This window comes from Bidens hawaiensis, unplaced genomic scaffold (genome assembly GCF_021521415.1).
Source record: "Bidens hawaiensis isolate Kalapana, Puna unplaced genomic scaffold, B.hawaiensis_p1.1 tig00058278_1, whole genome shotgun sequence".
Classification (NCBI taxonomy): domain Eukaryota; kingdom Viridiplantae; phylum Streptophyta; class Magnoliopsida; order Asterales; family Asteraceae; genus Bidens; species Bidens hawaiensis.
In genome coordinates this window covers 56,572-76,207 of record NW_027500530.1, presented here as the reverse complement: position 1 = coordinate 76,207, position 19,636 = coordinate 56,572, and the positions used below count along the sequence as shown (strand labels likewise).

General features: G+C 32.4%; 1 protein-coding gene across 1 annotated transcript; it reads left to right on the top strand.

Annotated features, from left to right (window-relative positions):
* Window positions 1-15,677: 15,677 nt before the first annotated feature.
* On the top strand, window positions 15,678-17,039 carry LOC143602278 (nuclear/nucleolar GTPase 2-like). Its single transcript, XM_077079449.1, has 4 exons — window positions 15,678-15,833; window positions 16,384-16,517; window positions 16,596-16,725; window positions 16,846-17,039. Exons 1-4 carry the CDS (start codon window positions 15,725-15,727, stop codon window positions 17,037-17,039), a joined length of 567 nt encoding a protein of 188 aa, XP_076935564.1. The 5' UTR covers window positions 15,678-15,724.
* Window positions 17,040-19,636: the final 2,597 nt, after the last annotated feature.

Genomic DNA, 19,636 nt, shown 5'->3' with positions numbered 1-19,636 from the left:
GGAGATTCTTGAATGTTTTTAGAAGAGAGAGAAGATGATGTGAAAGAGAGAGATGGTGTGGAGGAGAGAAGGTGTGGATAGATTCTTGTGGAAGAATCTCTAAAAGCATGTTTAAGAGAGGACATGTAGAAGAGAGGAAAGAAAACATAGGAGAGAGTATATTTTGGTGGATCATATGCTTTGTTGGCATTCAAAAACACCTTCTAAGAATTTGTCTATCGGTGATGCTCCTACAAAATCCTAGCTGCATCTGGCGGGCCAGTCCCACTAGTGTATGGTAGCTTTTAGTAATCTATTAATGCAAAGTTTTATAGGTATTTAAACAAGGGCATGTCATATTCTTTTATCTTGTGAATTATTACATATTCTAAAAGGGTATGTGATATTCTCCAACCCTGTTCAATAACTTTAATCTTTTTTCCTTAATGGCATCGAATACAAGAGGATAAGTTCCTCAAGTTTATCCCAATAAATGATTTGCCACATGATCATATCATTCATATGAATTTATTTTATGTTCATGAACTCAAATAATTGTGCAACATGTTGGGTATAATTTCTAGAAATCTTGTTTCTATAAAAGGAACGATTATACTATACAAGTAACTGCAAGTGTCATGTTCACAATTATGGATCATAGAAAACTTATCCATGAACGTATCCAATTAAATTTATAAACTGAAGTTAGAGATTTAATGCTACTATAATGACTATATGTTAAAACATAAAAGTGAGTTTCCTTAATTAAAATACAAAAAAATATATATATTAAATAATTATACACTTAACTTTTTCACGCAATAAAGTATCAGTCATCTATAATTGTTCATTTAGTTGTTTGATTGATTGAGTTTGGAATCATAACCCTAGAAAAAGCACACACGTTATAAAATAAAACATATGAAGATGATAGAATATATTCTATGTAGATAGGCCTTGATGATGTTTTAAAAAGTATAAACATACACATAAAGAGGAAGAGAGCATCATGCATACCATATTGTCTGATTCGATGACTTTACGTACAAATATTTACATTGCTTTAACTTTTTAGTTAAATATACATAAAACTTTGAAGCCCAATTATTATACTTCTTAATATTATTAATAACAATATTAGTATTAAAATTAAATAACTCTTGACTTATTGCCAGATCGAGATGGATTTGAGTTCGTTATAGTGATCACGACTGTGAAGAGTGGCCCAATATAATATCCTACCTATATCCCAACCTGCTTTTTTAACGTTGAATAAAAAAATATTTCTTCAAGTTTATATATATATTTTATAATGCAATCAAAGATGTAACGTACGGTTTTCAAAATAACTATATTACAAAGTATTGTTATCAGTAATAGTAATAACAAATCTGCATATGAAACATTGAAACAATATATAGTCTTGCAAGTATATACTTTTATACTGAAATAATTTACATACTTTTATAATTTTAGTATTAAATATCTAAATTCTAAACACCTTGATTTACAACAAAACTTTAAAAATTGGCAAAGACAAAGATATAAACACTAATTGGCAGACGGAGTCTTGGGTTCAAGTCCACGGACAACAAGAATTAGTTGAAATTTGTTGTTCAACAAAAAAAAATATATAGTCTGTTTAACCTTTAATAACATTAGTTAAAATATATAACAAAATTAATCAAACAATAAAGATAAATAAATAATTAGTATTTCAATTAATGAGTTAGCTAGTATCGTAGCGCTAGAGCTAGCAACAAATAAACTTTATAAAAGAATATTAATGATGCCGAAGCATATAATAATATACTCAACTGATCATGTATATAAAGATAAAGTTGATGCACATGAAATGATGAAGATTATGCAGACGGATATACATATATATATTAAAAAAGCACAAATTAAAGCGGAAAGGAAAGATATGTAGATGATAAAATAAGTGAGATGAAACAAGAGAATGGAAATTGAAGTGTGAGGTTAATTGATGAATGGAATCAACTTGCTACTAATTCACAGAGATTCCATGCACAAAGCAAAACCTAAAGCAAAGATATATAATCCCATATCTTCCCCAAAGTCAATATATGGAACATCAATCTTGTAAGCTGGAGTCAAGAGGGAATCAAATCTTAGGAATAAAAATTGGTGTCAGCAAGGAGTTGATTCTCCTCCATGGTCTGTGTTCTTTATGCCAGTTGTATTGGTCCACCTTTACACTTTCAACTTTTGTGTTTTGAGAATTTTGGTGATTTCTCAGCTAAAGATAATATTTTCTTTTCAAGCTAAAAAGATGGACAGAATGATGGGATGCTAAATCACATGGCCTAACAAAAGAGAGACACTTTCAGATTTTGTATATTGGAAGATTCTGAATTAATGAGTAGAAACCCTAATCTTTTATTGATTTTATTCACTGTTTAATCTAATATCATTCGGTGTTTTGAGTGAGATTGTAAACTAATTAAGGGTCATGGCACCCTTAAATGTTACGCGTTACGTTCTACCTTTTTTTTATTTAGAAAACTATATCCTTTAATTTCGCTTTAAAGAGTTAGTTTTACCTAACTTTAATATTATTATATATTATTACTATTATTCTTTAACATGTTTATTTATTAAATACTAGTTTTTATCTCCCGTATTACGGGTGTTGTTTTATATTATATGTTTTTTTGATATTTATTTATGTTTTGAACTTTTATTTTTTTAATTGTATGAAAGTTAATAATATATTTATGTTTTAATGATAAATTGTTTCACAAATAAATGAGATGTTATAATTCGATTTAAAAGCCATATGGGTTTGATGAGACCCAAGACCCGTTTATTTTTTTACTATAAAATTTGTTTTTTAATTATAAATAATATATATATTTTTAAATAAATCATATATTAATTTTTAGTATATCCCTACTTTATAGGATTTTTATATCAAATATTTGGTGAGATTAGTTTTTAATTTAATAAGATGTTATAACTCGTTTAAGAAATATCTAGGTTTGATAAGACTTATACACGTGAATTCAGGTCAAATGCATGAGAATTCTCCATTTAAAAATCAAGCAAATCTGGTGACTTCAAAAAATGGGAAAGCGACCACATCCACTACTACACAAACAAGCATATGCTACGGATTTTTGCTACGGAAAAGTTTGGTTGCAAATTTTGCTACGAAGTAGCTACGGATTAGCTAGGGACACATTTTGCTACGATTTAGCTACGGATAATTCGTTGCAAAAAAAATTTCGTAGCAACATCCGTAGCAAACTTTAGAAAATAATTATAATAAAAATATATTTATAAAATTCGTAGCAAATCCGTAGCAAAATAAAAAATGAATATTAAAATTTAAATAAAAAAACTTTTGGTAAAATATGTAGCAAACTTCGTAGCAATTTGAGAAAATAAAAAATATTACAAAAATTGTTAAAGTAAAATTCGTTGCAAAATACGTGGCAATATCAAAATAAGAAACTTTAAGAGTAAGTTTGTAAAATCCGTAGCGAATTTCGTAGCAAATTCAAGAAAACCAATATAAATTAGATAGACATGGCAAAATCTCAACAAGTATTTCTTCTAGTAGAAACACTACCCAATTGAAGCTAACCCATCTGTTTCTTCATGGATGGATCAAAATGATTAATCCATTATCCCAAGCTTTGGCTTATCCCCTAACAACAAATTCACAAAAGAATCGGGATATGATTGTGTATTTGTATGTTTATGATCTTAATTTTTTGATTAACTTGATTTATATACCAATATAACGGGGCCCTCACACCTTTTCTTAAAATAATTATATGTGGGTGGGAGCGATTGTTGGTGGTGGCAGGTGGTGAGGATATTGGGTGGTGGCGGTGGCGGTGGCGGTGGCGGTGGTAAATGGCGGGTGGTGGTGATGGCCGGGAGCGGTCGTTGGTGGTGGCGGTGAGCATTAATGGTGGTGGTGGGCGGTGGCGGTGAGCAGGAGCGATTGTTGGTGGTGGCAGGTGGCAGTGGTAAGCGGCGGGTGGCGGGCGGTGGTGGTGATGGCCGGGAGCGATGTGTAGTGGTGGCAGTGGTGGGTGGTGACAGCAAAGGTGGGTGGTGGTGATTGTCGGCGGCTAAGGCAGTGGTGGGTGTGGTGTTGGTGAGAGGGCAATGGGTAGTAGTGGTGGTTGGGTGGTGGAGGTGATACAATGTGAAAGAGATATGAATGAAAAAAAACAAGGGGGTGGATGAAATGAATTTGGGTAGCGTTTAGTATGCATGAATGAGAGTCGGATGTAATTGACCATTATGATGGAATGAAAAAAAAAGGTGTTTGGTTGGTCAATGGAATGAAATCACCCAATACTATGTTCATACAATTCCTTCTAAAACACCTAAAATTCATTACATCCATCCCTCTTGTTTTTTTTTTTTTTCATTTCATCCCTCTTTCACACTATATCACCTCTAGCACCATCCCACCACTATTACTCATTGCCCTTTCACCACCACCACCACCATCTCTACCGCCCACTACCACCCACCACCGCCAGCTATCACCACCACTCGCCTCTGCCGCCCACCACCACCACCACCACCCACATCTGTTGTCACCACCCACCATCGTCTCCGCCGTTGGTCATCACCACCACCCATCGCTCCCGGCCATCACCACCACCGCTCGCCACCCGCTGCTTACCATCTGCCACCACCAATAATTGCTCCTGCCCATTACCACCGCCGCCTACCACCCGCAACTTACGACCCCCACCACCACCACCCAATATCCCGACCACCTGTCACCACCAACAATCGCTCCTGCCCATCATCACCGCCCACTACCACCATTACTGCTCGACGACCACCACCACCATATCGCCACCACTCACTACCATTTATGTTTTATTCCGGCTTTTTATAGCTTACCAAAAAATAAAAACTAATAATTCATGTCATTCTCATATGATAACTAAACATGTCAATGAAATGGTAATGATTCATTTCATTACCTCGTCCATTCTATTCCCTCGCTCATTTCATTCCACCACCCATTCCATTACTCCATAGGGTGGTTTTGAGAGAATGGAATGGACATGGTAATGGCTGATTCCATTCCATTGACCAACCAAACACATTTTTGTTCATTTCATCATAATGGTGCATTCCATTCCGTCTCTCATTCATGCATACCAAACGCTACCTTAATATAATCCTTATTGATAAAAATATTTTTGAGAATTTACCTCTAAATATATATTATTTTAGTGTGTGAAAATATTAATATAAATAACTTTATTTACGTCTTTGAAAATGAGCTTCCCTCCGTTACATTCGTTTTTCCTCGAAAATTAATTCCCCCCCAATTCTAAATCCAATTAAGCCCATCTTCCCCCCTAAATCGGCCATCACCTCCTTCACTTCCCTAAAATTCGTTCATACTCCCGTCCCCAACCCCAATCATCTTCTTTTTTTTATCCTGTTGCTCCACTTTCAACCATGTCAATCAATAATATAGCAGGTTATATTCAATTCGTGTCTCTCAAATCACGATTATTTCCTTTTATCCGCCCTCTCAAGAATGTTGATATATCTATAGTGCTTAGCAGCGAAACGGTAACTGGTTATGTACGTGCACTGTATAATTTGGTATATGCAATCAGATGAATGCTTATATTTTATTAATATCATTGTTATTTACTTGTATGTATCCAACTAATTTGAGTTAATTTAGTGCATAGTTATCGTGAATCAGTGTTTTGTTTATGAATAAGATGCATACCAACTGTTCGATGAATTTCCCCCAAGTAGAGATTGTTGTTGAGGTTACAAAAGACGACTATCATCCATCGGTTGCTTCATTTTGTTTGTTTGTCTATGTTGTATAAGAAAGCGGGGATATTTAATGAATCTATTTGATAAACATGTAATGGTTTCATTGAAATGATAAGTAAGTACTTAAGTTGTTTAATTATCTTTAGAATGCAATTAGCTTTTTGTTTAACCGGTTCCACATTGTGAGTTTTGTCATGCTCTTCTCTGAATAATTTTGCACAGATATTTTTTTCCTTTATCATCAGTCTTGTACCACATTTTTTTAAACAACTCTAATATCATATTTTTGGCTATTTGTTATTTTTATGGTGCGTCACTCATAAATAAGTTACCTATAGATACAACCACTAACGCCTTTATTCTTCTTTATATGAATTTATGTCAGGATACAGATTTCTCAATTACTTTGATCATCGTTTCGCTACTCTAGCTATTGTGGTCTTCAATGGAAGGCATATGTAAGTGAAAACGAAATCATTTATCAATGTCTACTTTACATTCTTGTCGTTAGTCATTACTAACTAATATCTAAAAATATATATTTGTAGGTGTTGGCAGTCAATTAAATTTACTTCAGCATAAACCAGTAGCCAAAAATAAGATACAACAGGGTTGTTATTGTAGTATTAATACATATGTCACTTCTTGAGTTCTTTCATTTGATTGTGATATCTTCATTTTGGTTTTGCAGGCCAAATTCATGTTTGTACTTGACCTTAGCCCTAAAGTCACCATGCCACTTGATATTATATTCAAATTTATGTGAGAAGATGTGCAATGCAAATTATGATAAAAAAGCCTCCCTCCTCTTATGTGGTTGACAATGAAGAATTGAAGATGATAGCATGTTTGACATTTAAGCATAACTATGTTATGTTGTTTTGTACTGGTGATCGCTTCATCAATTAATAATATTTATGGATATTCTATTTTTTATTTGTAGTTTGATAAACAATATATATAGTGGCATATTATGGATAATTTGCATCAATGTCAGTTAATAAATTATTGGTTGATTTGTGATTGTATTTTTATATGATTTGATGTATTTTTTATAAACACGAAAATATAAATAAAATAATAATATTAAATACAGGCTTTTTAGTATATGCTAAAAATCAATATAAAAATCGTAGCAAAATTTGTACCTAAAACACGTAATTTTGTAGAAAAATTCCTTGGTTAAAAGTCCGTAGCAACATTCGTAACTAAAAGTCCATAACAAAATTCCATAACTAAAAATCGTAGCAAAATTCCGTAACTAATAATTCGTAGTTAAAAATTCGTAGCAAACAATTTTGTAGCAAAGTGTGTAGCTAATATAGCTAAAAATGACGACGTCTCTTTCGGTAGCTAAATTCGTAGATAAATTCTGATTATGTAGCAAAAATCCGTGGCAAATAAGTTAGCTACGAGACTTGTACTTACGGACCAAATTTGTAGCAAATCCGTAGCAAACACCCTGCTTGCTACGGATTTGCTACCGATTTGGCCGTAACAAATACCTGTTTTTGTAGTAGTGATCGCGACACGTAGGATTTTTATGTTTTCGTTTATATATATTACAATTTTTATCCCCCGTATTAGGGGGGTTGTTTTATATTATTTGTATTTAGTATTTATATATATTTTGAATTTTAATTGTATTTATTGTATGTAATTTAAGAATATACATATGGTTTGATGATAAAAGGTTTCAAAAATAAATGAGATGTTATAACCTGGTTTAAAAGCTATATGAGTTTGGTTAGACCCAAGACCCGTTTATTTTTTTTTACCATAAAATTGTTTCTTATTTATAATAATATATTTTAAAAAATTCATATATTAATTTTTAATATATCCCTATTTTATAGGATATTTACATCAAATATATGGTAAGATTAAGTTTTAATTTAATGAGATGTTATAACCCGTTTAAGGAATATATGGGTTTGGTGAGACCCAAAACCGTGAATTTGGGTCAAATGCATGAGAAACCTCAATTTAAAAATCAAGCAAATCTGGTGATTCCAAAAAAATGAGAAGTGACCACATAGCGACACATAGGATTTTTATGTTTTCGTTTATATATATTATAGATTACCAAGTATAATTATTGTTGTTGTATATATCCTTTTTATAACATGGTATGGGATAACCTACATTTACATGTACTTAGAAATTTGCTTGTTAAAATCTAAACCATTTTAACGAGTTAAAGGCTTGGCTGGCTTTGTATATGTGCGAAACTTTAATTCGTTTAAGAAACAATCATCGTATTTTCTAAACTAATGAGAATAATATAATGATTTTTCTCACTCGTTTTTTATATTTTGCATTTTGACATATATATACATAACAACTGTCATGCAACAATATAAAAGTTTTAATTCGAAAAGGTTTTGGGCCCATAAATAAAATGATTTCTTTCTAGTATGCCCTAAATTATCATACTCTACCGAATACCTCCATCTGTGATATTGTAGATGATGTTTGGATAGCACCACATCATAGACAGAAAACATATTGGTCCTAAACAGCTTGTCAAATGCAAAATAAAAAATTCTGAATTTTGATATACTTTGTTCTAAACACAGGTGTTGGTAATAAACAGCATTCCATTTAAATGCTAGTAGTAGTTATTACTAGTGAATTTTTTGGCTTTTATTTGGGTTTTATTTATTTATATTTACTTAAAAGGACAGACACTAAGGTTTTGTTTTCATGTGTGCGTATGAGGTCGTATGCACGCATGTAGAGATATTTTATTTGCATGTGTTGTTTACACCGAGAATTATTTGAATGATCTAGATACCAACTAACACATGTTAAGTCCCATCAAGGCTAAATAGCAACCATTACACGTATATATCATGTGTATATAAGACTACGATGACTTGTGATTAACCTAACGTTTCTTTGTATTAACATTACAAACCATTAACACATATTTAGGCCCAAAAGCGAATCGTGTATCATATATGTTTATTAAACACAAAATAGAACTTGTTATGCCCAAATATGACTTTGCATATAAAACTTTAATTGGTGGGTTACATACACGTATTTTAAATTTTTGTGTGTCAGAGCAAATATGTGTACGAACCGGTCCAAACATATGTAAAACAACTAGAGTCGGATGAATCCAACTAAAGGGAGTTAAATCGAACATAAATTTTGACGATTAAACAACTTAAACGGATTGGAAAACTACAAGATTAACGAATACATACGCTGGATCTGATTACACGACAAAATCCGAAACAAATAACTTGAACACCTTTGGTTCTTGATACTGCCTCACTCTAAAACCCGTGTTTAATCTAATGATTTTTTTTCAATTGAAGTATTGGATTCTGACTTCTGAACAAGAGAAACTTCTTTGTGCGGCTAGCACTTTAAATAGAACTCCAACAAAGTACTCATCTTACTAATCTATTAAATCAACACAATGTGTATACATGTCAGTCACCTAGTTTATCTAAATAGAATTCCATTTCATCAAGTTTTCATATAACTATTTTTCACATAGATAACTTCCCTATATAAAACCTAATAACCATGCTACATATCTTCCTAGATCCTAACCTTTCTATTCCAAATGCCACTACCTTAATCGAAAACCCTAATCGCCTTTGCAAACATAAAATGTGCAGGATCTTCTTCAATATTCACATCCTAACCCTAATCGACCTTCCACTTCCATTTTCGTCTGCAATTGGTACAACTTCAATTCGAGGCATTAATGTTATATCTTTTGTGATTATCGTCCTTTTTATTTTCTGACTTGAGTGAACGACTGTAGTTCCTAAATACTAATATGTTAAGACCATGCAAATACGTATTGTATTAGAGAGTAACTGAAGGTGGTATCAAAAATTCTTTTTCACTCCCAAAATAAGCATATTGGATTTAAATACAGTATCAAAGACTTTTTTCGAGTCATTGAAAAAACATATTAAAAACTGATTTACAAATTTGAATAAATATATTAGAGACTAAAACCTTTGTTATAAGAGAAAAACTTTTGGCCTCAAGAAAAACGTTTTCGAGACTAAAATTTCATGGTGTTCGAGATTATTTTTCAATCCCTAATTTCATAGTATTAAAGACTTAATTTAGATCATAAAAGAAACATAGTAGATATTGAAATGACGTGGTACCGAGGAACAATTTAAGGACCAAAGTTATGTGTAATGGACCATGATATTATTCCCTGTTGATGCCACACAATTCGGACTGATTTTCAATTACTAAAACCAATATCTAGGACTATAACTAAAGGGTTGGTTGCAGACTAGTAAATTAGTCCCAATAACCACTAAGAGCAGATTTGATACTATAAAAGACTAATTTTCAGTTCTATATACCATGTCAGTGGGCCCTTGTGCTCCTAGAATCCTATAGGTGCCGCACTTGACCTTTCACCCTTAGAATTGCCCTTTCTTAATTTCATAATTGTGTGTGGAGCTGGCACCGTAAGGAGGGGGTGAGTTTGACGTTGTTGTTCCACTTTGTTTGGAGTTGGTTCACTGAGTATAACAATAGCTCCACACACACTCACACTCACACTCACTCACGCGCGCACACATATATGCATACACACACACACATATATATATATATATATATATATATATGTATAGGGGAGGGATATTTTAAAAACTTGATGAGTTGTAAGAACTTTAAGAACTCAATTTTGGACCACACATTTAATTAAATGATATTGTAAGGCCCCGTTCCCGGTGGCCCTACTTTAACTTTGGATTTACTCATAAACGTAGTTCTTACAAATCAGAGTTCATTAAAACTTTCGCGGAAACGTTAACTTTAATCATTCGGTACAAAACATTAATCTTTTCATTAAAATCATAACATAAAACGTTATATTTAGAACATCGTTTCTTCCATCTTCAAATGCCAGCTGTTCAGTCCATGCCATGCGCCCACCTCGTGCTTGCTCATTAATCATATTCACCTGCGTGCATACTAAAAGTCAGCTACGCTGAGTGAGTTCTAGTTAATCAAATAACATACAATACATACACATATCATACATACTTACATATCCGAAGATACGTATCCATACTTAACCAATTACCTTTCTATCATACATACATACATACATACTATCACTTACCTCTGTACACCGAGAGTATGTTCATAGTCCACCGTCTATACCTATACTCAAGGTCGTGAACACGAAAAAGGTCCGCAGTCCTTACCTGTGCTCACCATTTATGGTACGTGCAAGGTCCGCTGTCCTTCCCTATACCATCCTACATTAACAACACGTACAAGGTCCACCGTCTTTCCCTATGTTGCAACTTAATTCATAGCACGTACGAGGTCCACAGTCCTCCCCTATGCTACCACAATACAATTACAGCGCGTATAAGGTCCACAGTCCTTTCCTATGCTGACTCCTATCTGAAGTACGTATAAGGTCCACAGTCCTTAACTACGTTCTCATCTATCATCTATAACACGTATAAGGCCCACAGTTCTTAACTACGCCATCACATGCCACGTCTATGTCCAACTAGAGTTAGAGGGATTTGCCATCCTAACTTACTACGTCAGACGTAGAACTCACATACCATTCCTGTACCTGCATACACTTACTTCGCATATACAATAAATACATCATAGCATAAGAACACTCTAGGCGTTCTTCACATCATTCTTTTAACAATCATACTCCTTGTCGGTACGTGCAATATCCGAAGATCGTTCACGCCCCGACAAGCATTCATTCATAACGATCATACATCATCCATATATAACATTCATATCTTTATTTACAACCTAAAAGTACGCGCAATATCCGAAGATCGTCCGCGTACCGACAATCAATCATTCATATCTATCACATATATCATATATGGCATACACTTACCAATTAAGGTAAGTGTATTAACTAATCACATCGAGTATGCACACACCCCCGAAAACATAACAAGGAATGGGGCTAGAAACTCACCTGGATCCTGTTGCGTTCGCCGTTAATCGTTATCCCCTTCCTTAATTAAGCACGGCTAACTGTTAAATACATTTTTGTTAATTAACCTTTTACTTGATTAAGTTGGTATTTTAGTTAACCAACAAGTTTCTAAGTTGGGCTTGTTTTATTATACAAGTGGGCTAGCTCGTTTCAAATGAGTTTAATTAAGCCCGGCCCATCTATCTTTCTAATAGTGTCTGGGCCAGCTAAGCCTAGGCCCAAAGTCAAAAGTGGACCAAATGGCCGAGAACTCAAGCGGAGAACTCCTGTTCCTGACCGAGAACCTATGTTCTCCGAGAACTCGATGTTAACCGAAATCCCACACTTGGCCGAGAACATGGGATGACCGAGAACTCTGACCGAAAACCTTTGTTCTCGACCGAGAACCCTCATGGCCGAGAACTTGGTCACCAAGAACTCCCTACCGTAAGCTTTCAGCTTAGTTTGAGGCCCCTTACCAGCTCAAGTAGCTGTTGGTGGTTCTTATCACTGATTATGATAATATTTCCACATTGTTTAAACATTTTCCACCTGCTAACCTCCATGAACAAGATCCATCCCGTTTTAGTCATAAAGCTTAAACCTTTATTGTATTAAAACGTTTTACGCTAGATCTAGGGTTCATCTATGAGCCGTATATAACCGTATGTCCTTTAAGTTCATTTTAATCATCAAGTTTGCATTTTTTATGAAGCATCTAGACTCGATCTACTCTATGGTCAAGTTTCATAGCAAACCGTTCACAAAAACGTAACCTTTAACGTAAAGAACATACCTTTGATGTTTCTAGGTTACAGCTACCTTTAATTTTGAACAATGGTCTTGTGCCTTGATTGTATAACAAAGGATTTAGCAAAATTCGATGTTTGCCTAGCCTCGTTTCTCTTTTCTCTTTCTCGGCCGCAAGTAGCAAGAGGTGTGTGTGTGTGTGTTTGAGGTGTAGAGAGAATAATATGGATAAGATGGATGGAAATGAAAAGATTTAGGGTTTAAAGGGGTATTTATACTCCCTTAAGCCCATGGACCTAAAGCCCATCTTTCCTTTTTGGTCCATGATTAATCCAATGAATAGCCTACTTATCTTTCCTTCTTTATAATTTTATTATTTTATTATTTCTCTAGTAATCCGAGCAACTATTACGCAATAACTAATATATTTAAATATTATTCTTTGAAAATTTGGGATGTTACAGATATGAAATATTTGGCTGAGACTAAATGTAATTAAAAAATAAATCAGGAGAGAGAATAAGTATTTTTGATGATTACACAAGTTTAAATGTTAGTTACACATGTGTAAAAAGTCAATTTGGTGTGTATAAAAATAATGTATTTTTTTGTACATTACTTACACTTACGTATTACACACGTGTAAAAAAATTCAATAAAAAATTGTTACGTTGAGTTCTTTCGAGTTTTTAAAACCCAAAGCGGTTCTCAAAAGAAATCAATCATATATATATATATATATATATATGGTAAAGTTAAAACAAAGTACAACAAAAATGAGAATGTTAAGAAGGAATCTAGTCCATTGATTTTAGATTTGAATGGCTATGATTAATTTAATGAATAAAAATTGATGGAAAGGGCATGAATGTAATAACCCACCTTTGTTGACTTTTTCTCTCCACATGCAATGCACATGTCAATTCTCCCATCATTTTAAAATGTCCATAACTTTTTCATACGACATTATTTTGTTTTTTTTTAAATCACCATAATAATAAGGGTTTTTTATCTTTAATATGAGTATCATATTGTTATATAAAAATAAAAAAAAATTAATGGGTTTCTTAATTGTGTTTTTTTGTTGTTCATTGTGTCTTTTAGTTGAGTTTTCATATGAATTGTATTATAGATTTTTCTTTTGTGCAATATATTGTTTCCATTGTATTTTACGTTTCAAGTCATTGTTTTATATATATTCACCATTGTGTCTTACGTTTTAGTTCATTGTGTTATACGTATTCACCATTGTGTCTTATGTTTTAGGTCATTGTGTTATACGTATTCACCATTGCGTTTTACGTTTCAAGTTATTGTGTAACATGTATTAATCATTTTGTTTTATGTATTAGATAATTTGTTGTTATTTTATCATTATTTTTTACATATTATTATTATACAACAGTGTTATTAGTATTTAAAAAAACATAATGATGAGTTGAAAGACACAATGACGAAAAAAGACACAATGATAAGCGAAAAGACACAATGGTGTGCGAAAAGACACAATGACGGAAAAAGACACAATCGTGTGCGAAAAGACACGATGACGAAAAAAGACACAATGGTGTGCGAAAATACACAATGACGAAAAAAGACACAATGGTGTGCAAAAAGACACAATGACGAAAAAGACACAATGGTGTGCGAAAATCCACAGTGACGAAAAAAGACACAATGACGAAAAAAAGACAATGACGAAAAAAGACACAATGATAAGCGAAAAGACACAGTGACAAAAAAAGACATAATGGTGTGCCAAAAGACACAATGACGAAAAAGACACACCGATTAGCGAAAAGACACAATGGTGTGCGAAAAGACACAATGACGAAAAAAGACACAATGATAACCGAAAAAACACAATGGTGTGCGAAAAGACACAATGACGAAAAAAGACACAATGATGTGCGAAGACACAATGACGTAATTTTTGTTTTAAATTTTATATAACAAAAATCATACTCATATTAAATATAAAAAAACGTTTGTTATTATGATGATTTTTTTTATAAAAAAATATCATACTAAAAAGTTATAGACGTTCTAAAATGATGGGAGTATTAACATGTGTCTTGCATGTGAAGAGAGAAAATGTGTACAATTACCTATATACCCTTTTTCTTTTGGTCCCAACTTGACACATGTCAATTATCTATGACTTCTCACACTTCTCATTTTGTTACCTTTTGTAGAATAACTTGACCCTATATATATATATATATGTATATATATATGGAATGGTTCATGCAAGAAGTGATTTTATAGAGAGAAGTCAATCTCAACAATTGATCATGTCTAATCAATGGTAAGTAATGATTATGACAAAGTTGTAATAAAAAGAAAAATAATCTACAAGACTTTTATGGAGTTTTTTACTAAAATGGGTGTTGGAGAAAAAATATTTACCATAATAGATTATTTTAAAAGTATTTATCAAATTAGGATTTTTTATTCATACCTTTTATCTAATATTCTATTGGAGTTTATTTTACTCTTATTTAGTCCTTTAATCTATTATATCATCTTTTTAATTTGTTTTTTTCAATCAACTAATTATATTTCTTTTCTCCATAACCAATTTCAGTTGTAAACATGGTATCCATCGTCTTTGTATATAAATTCGGATACAGTTACAAACTAATTCGAGTGTTCTAAACATGTTTAATAGGTCAACAATTATGCAATCGCTACGACATTAAGACAATGATATATGATACATCGATTAAATATTAATCATTCCGTTTGAGTCAAAAGGTATAATATTCTTTTGAAAAAGTACAAGTAAATAAAAATGAAAATAAAAAGTAGCAATGTAGGTATTGGTATGGCACAAAACTGTTTTTACTTTTTATTGTATCATTATCCTTAGGGGGTGTTTGGTAGAGGGAATTGAGGGGTGAGAAATGGAATTGGAAAGAATTCTCTTGTTTGTTTATGAAAGAAAGAGGTGAGAAATGGAAATAAACCATTTCCATTTCTATGATTTTGTTTCTCTAAAAAAAGCGGAGAATTCCATTTCTCAGATTTTATTTCTCCCATTTTCCTCCTTTTCCTTTCAACCATCAGCTGCTGCTTACCGAACTGCAGGCTTCGTAAAAATGGTGAAGAAGACGAAAGAGAAGTCTGTGAACGTGTCAGGTAAGCCGAAGCATTCTCTAGACGTCAACCGGAAACAAAAACAAAAGCGGCCGTACTTCCGCCACCGTGCGGCGTCTTAAGATGTACAATACAAAGCCGAAACGTGACGCCAAAGGAAACATTCTAAAACATGATCTGCAGTCAAAGGAGCTGCCGTCTACTCGTATTCAGCCTGATCGCCGCTGGTTTGGTACGTGATGTTTTAATTTATGTTAAATTGTAGATTATTGTGTTGGTTAGGTTTATAGTTAGTTAAGACTGATGGATGAGTTCATTATGTTATACTGTATATTTTCCTTCGGTTATATTAACCAATCGATTGGTTTAATTTGGCTAGTTTTTTGGTTTTCGGTTTCGTTAATTTTGGTTGATCAAAGTACATGAAGTGGAGGTATAAATACATGAAATTGAGGCATAAATACATGAAATTGAGACATAAATACATGAACTTCAGGCATAAATACATGAAATAGAGATATAAAAGCTAGAAATATATGAATGGTTTGTTTCAGTTAATTTCAGCTAATCGAGGGTACAAAAAAATCTGTAACCAGTTTTTGGTTTCGGTTAACAGTTCGGTTATTGCTCACCCCTAATATTTTCTGTTAGTTATTTTAGACTGGGTATTTTCTGTTAGACTGTAGACGGTGTTAATTAAGACTGATGGATGAGTTATTGAAACATGAGATGAAGCTGATCTTACATTGTCTTATTAAATATTCTTCTGGTTAACACTGTAGGTAACACTAGGGTTGTAAATCAGAAAGAGCTTGAGTTCTTTCGAGAAGAGTTGCAAACTCGGCTATCAAATAATTATAATGTGATTATAAAAGAGAGAAAGTTGCCTATGTCACTTTTGAATGATCATCAGAAGGTAAGTCAGATTTGAGATGCTTTAGGATGTGATCATATATTTAGTGCAATTTTGGTGTTTTTTTTATATAATTTGAAGCAAGCAAGAGTTCACCTTCTTGACACTGAGTCATTTGCTGATGCATTTGGGCCAAAAGGGAAGAGGAAACGTCCAAAACTAATGGTGTCTGATTATGAATCATTAGTAAAGAGGGCTGATGGTTTTCATGGTAATTTAGTTTTGTCTAGTTTTGAGAGTTCAATTGTTGTTTTTGCTATAACTGTCTCTAGTGAATTACTGAATCGCTAATTGTTTAAATCTTGTATTAATATGTGTGCCAACTTTGTAGATGCATTTGAAGAAAAATGTGGTGGTGTTGATCCGACAGATGAAAATGTGGATGGATTTAGGGATCTAGTTCGCCACACAATGTTTGAAAAGGGTCAAAGTAAACGTATATGGGGTGAGCTTTACAAAGTCATCGACTCTTCAGATGTTGTTATCCAGGTTAGTGGTGTGCCAACTCCTTTTATGTTACAGTAAAATGCTTATGTAATTATCTTTGATTCTTTTCTTTATATGCATAATGTTTTTGAGGGAATGAATTGATAAGTGGTACACATGTTGATATAATTCTCTGTTTATTTCCTATGTATCAAACAAGAGAAATGATTCTCAGCTATATTTCTCTACTGAAATCTCTGTACTACCAAACAGAACAGTCAATTCTCATTCTCCAGACCAATTCCCTTTCTCTGCAATTCCATTTCTTTATTCCATTTCTCTACAATTCCATTCTCTGTACCAAACACCCCCTTAATTTCTCAATAGGGTTTAACAAGTTAATAATCAATATCTAAATACAAACAAAATAATTCCACCCACTAAGGTATTCATTTTTCTAGAGGAAAATGTCAAAACAATTCTGATTATTGATGAAGGAAGAGAGGATAAACTAATAAACCGATAAACCGATAAACCAATTAGCAGTGTTTTTCTTCTTTTAAACCTTACAAACAAAAGAAAATAAGTAATAAGTAGAAAAAATCTTTTTTGGCAAATACTTTCAAAATGACCTATTATGGTAAATAATTTTCCCCCCTCACCCATTTTGATAATTACAACGACTTTTATGACAAAAGGGTTATTAGGTCTTGCATGTTTAATTGTTTGAAACCATTAATTGCACTAATTGATCCTACATTACTCTCCACATTGATTCCGGTACAAAGTTATAAATTACTAGAAAAAAGAAATTGACTTTTACATCAAACATATTTTAAGAATAATTTTAATAAATTATATTCATGTTAAAAAATTTTACGTTGATGATCTCAAAAGATTCATTTGAAATATTTTTAACCTACATATGAAAAAATGTATATGTAGGTGAATTATAATAAATTCAGGTACACAAGAAACATAGTCATCTACACATAACTCATATTAACTTATACAACTTGTTGGTTATTTTTATTTTCATTTACATGTAATTCGTGATCATCAAGAAACAAAGCTAAAATATATAGTAATCTTCAAATAGATAATTTTTTTAAACCAACATATTTTGATATGAATCCCTTTCTAAACATGCACTGTTTTAATCTGAAATATGTTCTGACCTGACCCTTTCGACTCAAAAGCGTACCGACACGAATCGAACTAATTTAACCATTTTTGTATCGACTCGTTCTGACCCTAATTTGGTCTTACACATGACTTAAGTTCATCTGAATAGACTCCTAATTTGGTCTTACACATGACTCGAGCTCATCTGACACGACATTTTACCGATCCTAACCGATAATCACGTAGTATGTTAATTTTTTAAAGTTAAAGAAGTATAACAATATCATACTCAAATTAAAGAGAATAAAATGCTCGTTTTTATGATGTAATTTGTTTAAAAAAATATTAACGTGTGAAAAAGTTATGACTCCTAAAAAAGTCATGAGGGTAGTTAGTTTTGAATAAGGCTTGAATGTGTAACTATTATATAAATTAACAAAAATTGATATAAGTTCAAGTATCAAACTTGTAAATTCAAATGTAAAAGCTTGTAGAGCTTTTTCTCAAACGCTACCTATAGTAGCGTTTCAATTTAGAGCTTTTTCTCATCCTCTAAAAGCTTTAAGCTCCTCTTACCAAATAATACTTTTTATTAGATAGGAGCTTTTTCTAAAAACTTATAGCTTAAAGCCCCTAAAAAGCTTCTAAAAGCCCTTTGCCAAACACACCCTACGTCAGTTGAGGTGTTACATAGGTATCAAAATGATAGTTTGCGTCATTAGGATGGTAACATAATTAACACAACGTTAGTTTTATTTTATATTATTATATGTCGAAAGCGTTGTCTTGTTAATTTGTTGAATGCTTTAATGAATAGAATAATATTTAAAATTACTTATACTAGATAAGTTCATCTTTATTACATTAGAAAACAAACACGACTTTAGGCTTAAAGGAGTTAAAGCTAGCTCGCCAATATATTATTCTGGTACATTTTAGATTGTAGAGAAAAGATCCAGAGGAAATCTTGAATGACCAGTAGCAAGAGGGTTGAATCTAATGCATATCAACTAACATTTGAGTACTTTAGTTTACCATGGGCGCTTCTTGTTTTCTTTCTTTCATAATATATGGTAATAATACGCAAACTATTTTAATGGTATTTCTTTTTACAATTTTAAAATACTTTGATGGTTATTATCTAATTAGTACAATTGATAAATTTTGTGACAAAAGATATTTTTAAATATTTTATTAGTTTAGTTTTATTTTTATGTAAATTATTTTGATATTTAATCAATTATGATAACTTACATGTTGGTTGTTGATAACATAGTTAGAGATTGGAAAATTAGAAAAAAGGTGTTCAAGTTCAAGGCACATATCTAACAATTTTTTGATTTTTTATTTTTTGGGTTATGTGGAGACTTCTTTCTTTCAATATTTTTTGGTTCTTTTTTTGTTAGTTTATTTGTTTTTTTTAATACGTTAATTTGCCGAAATTAATATTAAGGTTTATTTCCGATACCGCAACGACCCTATTCAATACCTATTGAATTCGCGCCGATTTTCTGTTGCAGCGTCCGTGTTTTACCGACCACATAAACATCGTTTTACATATGTTATTTTTC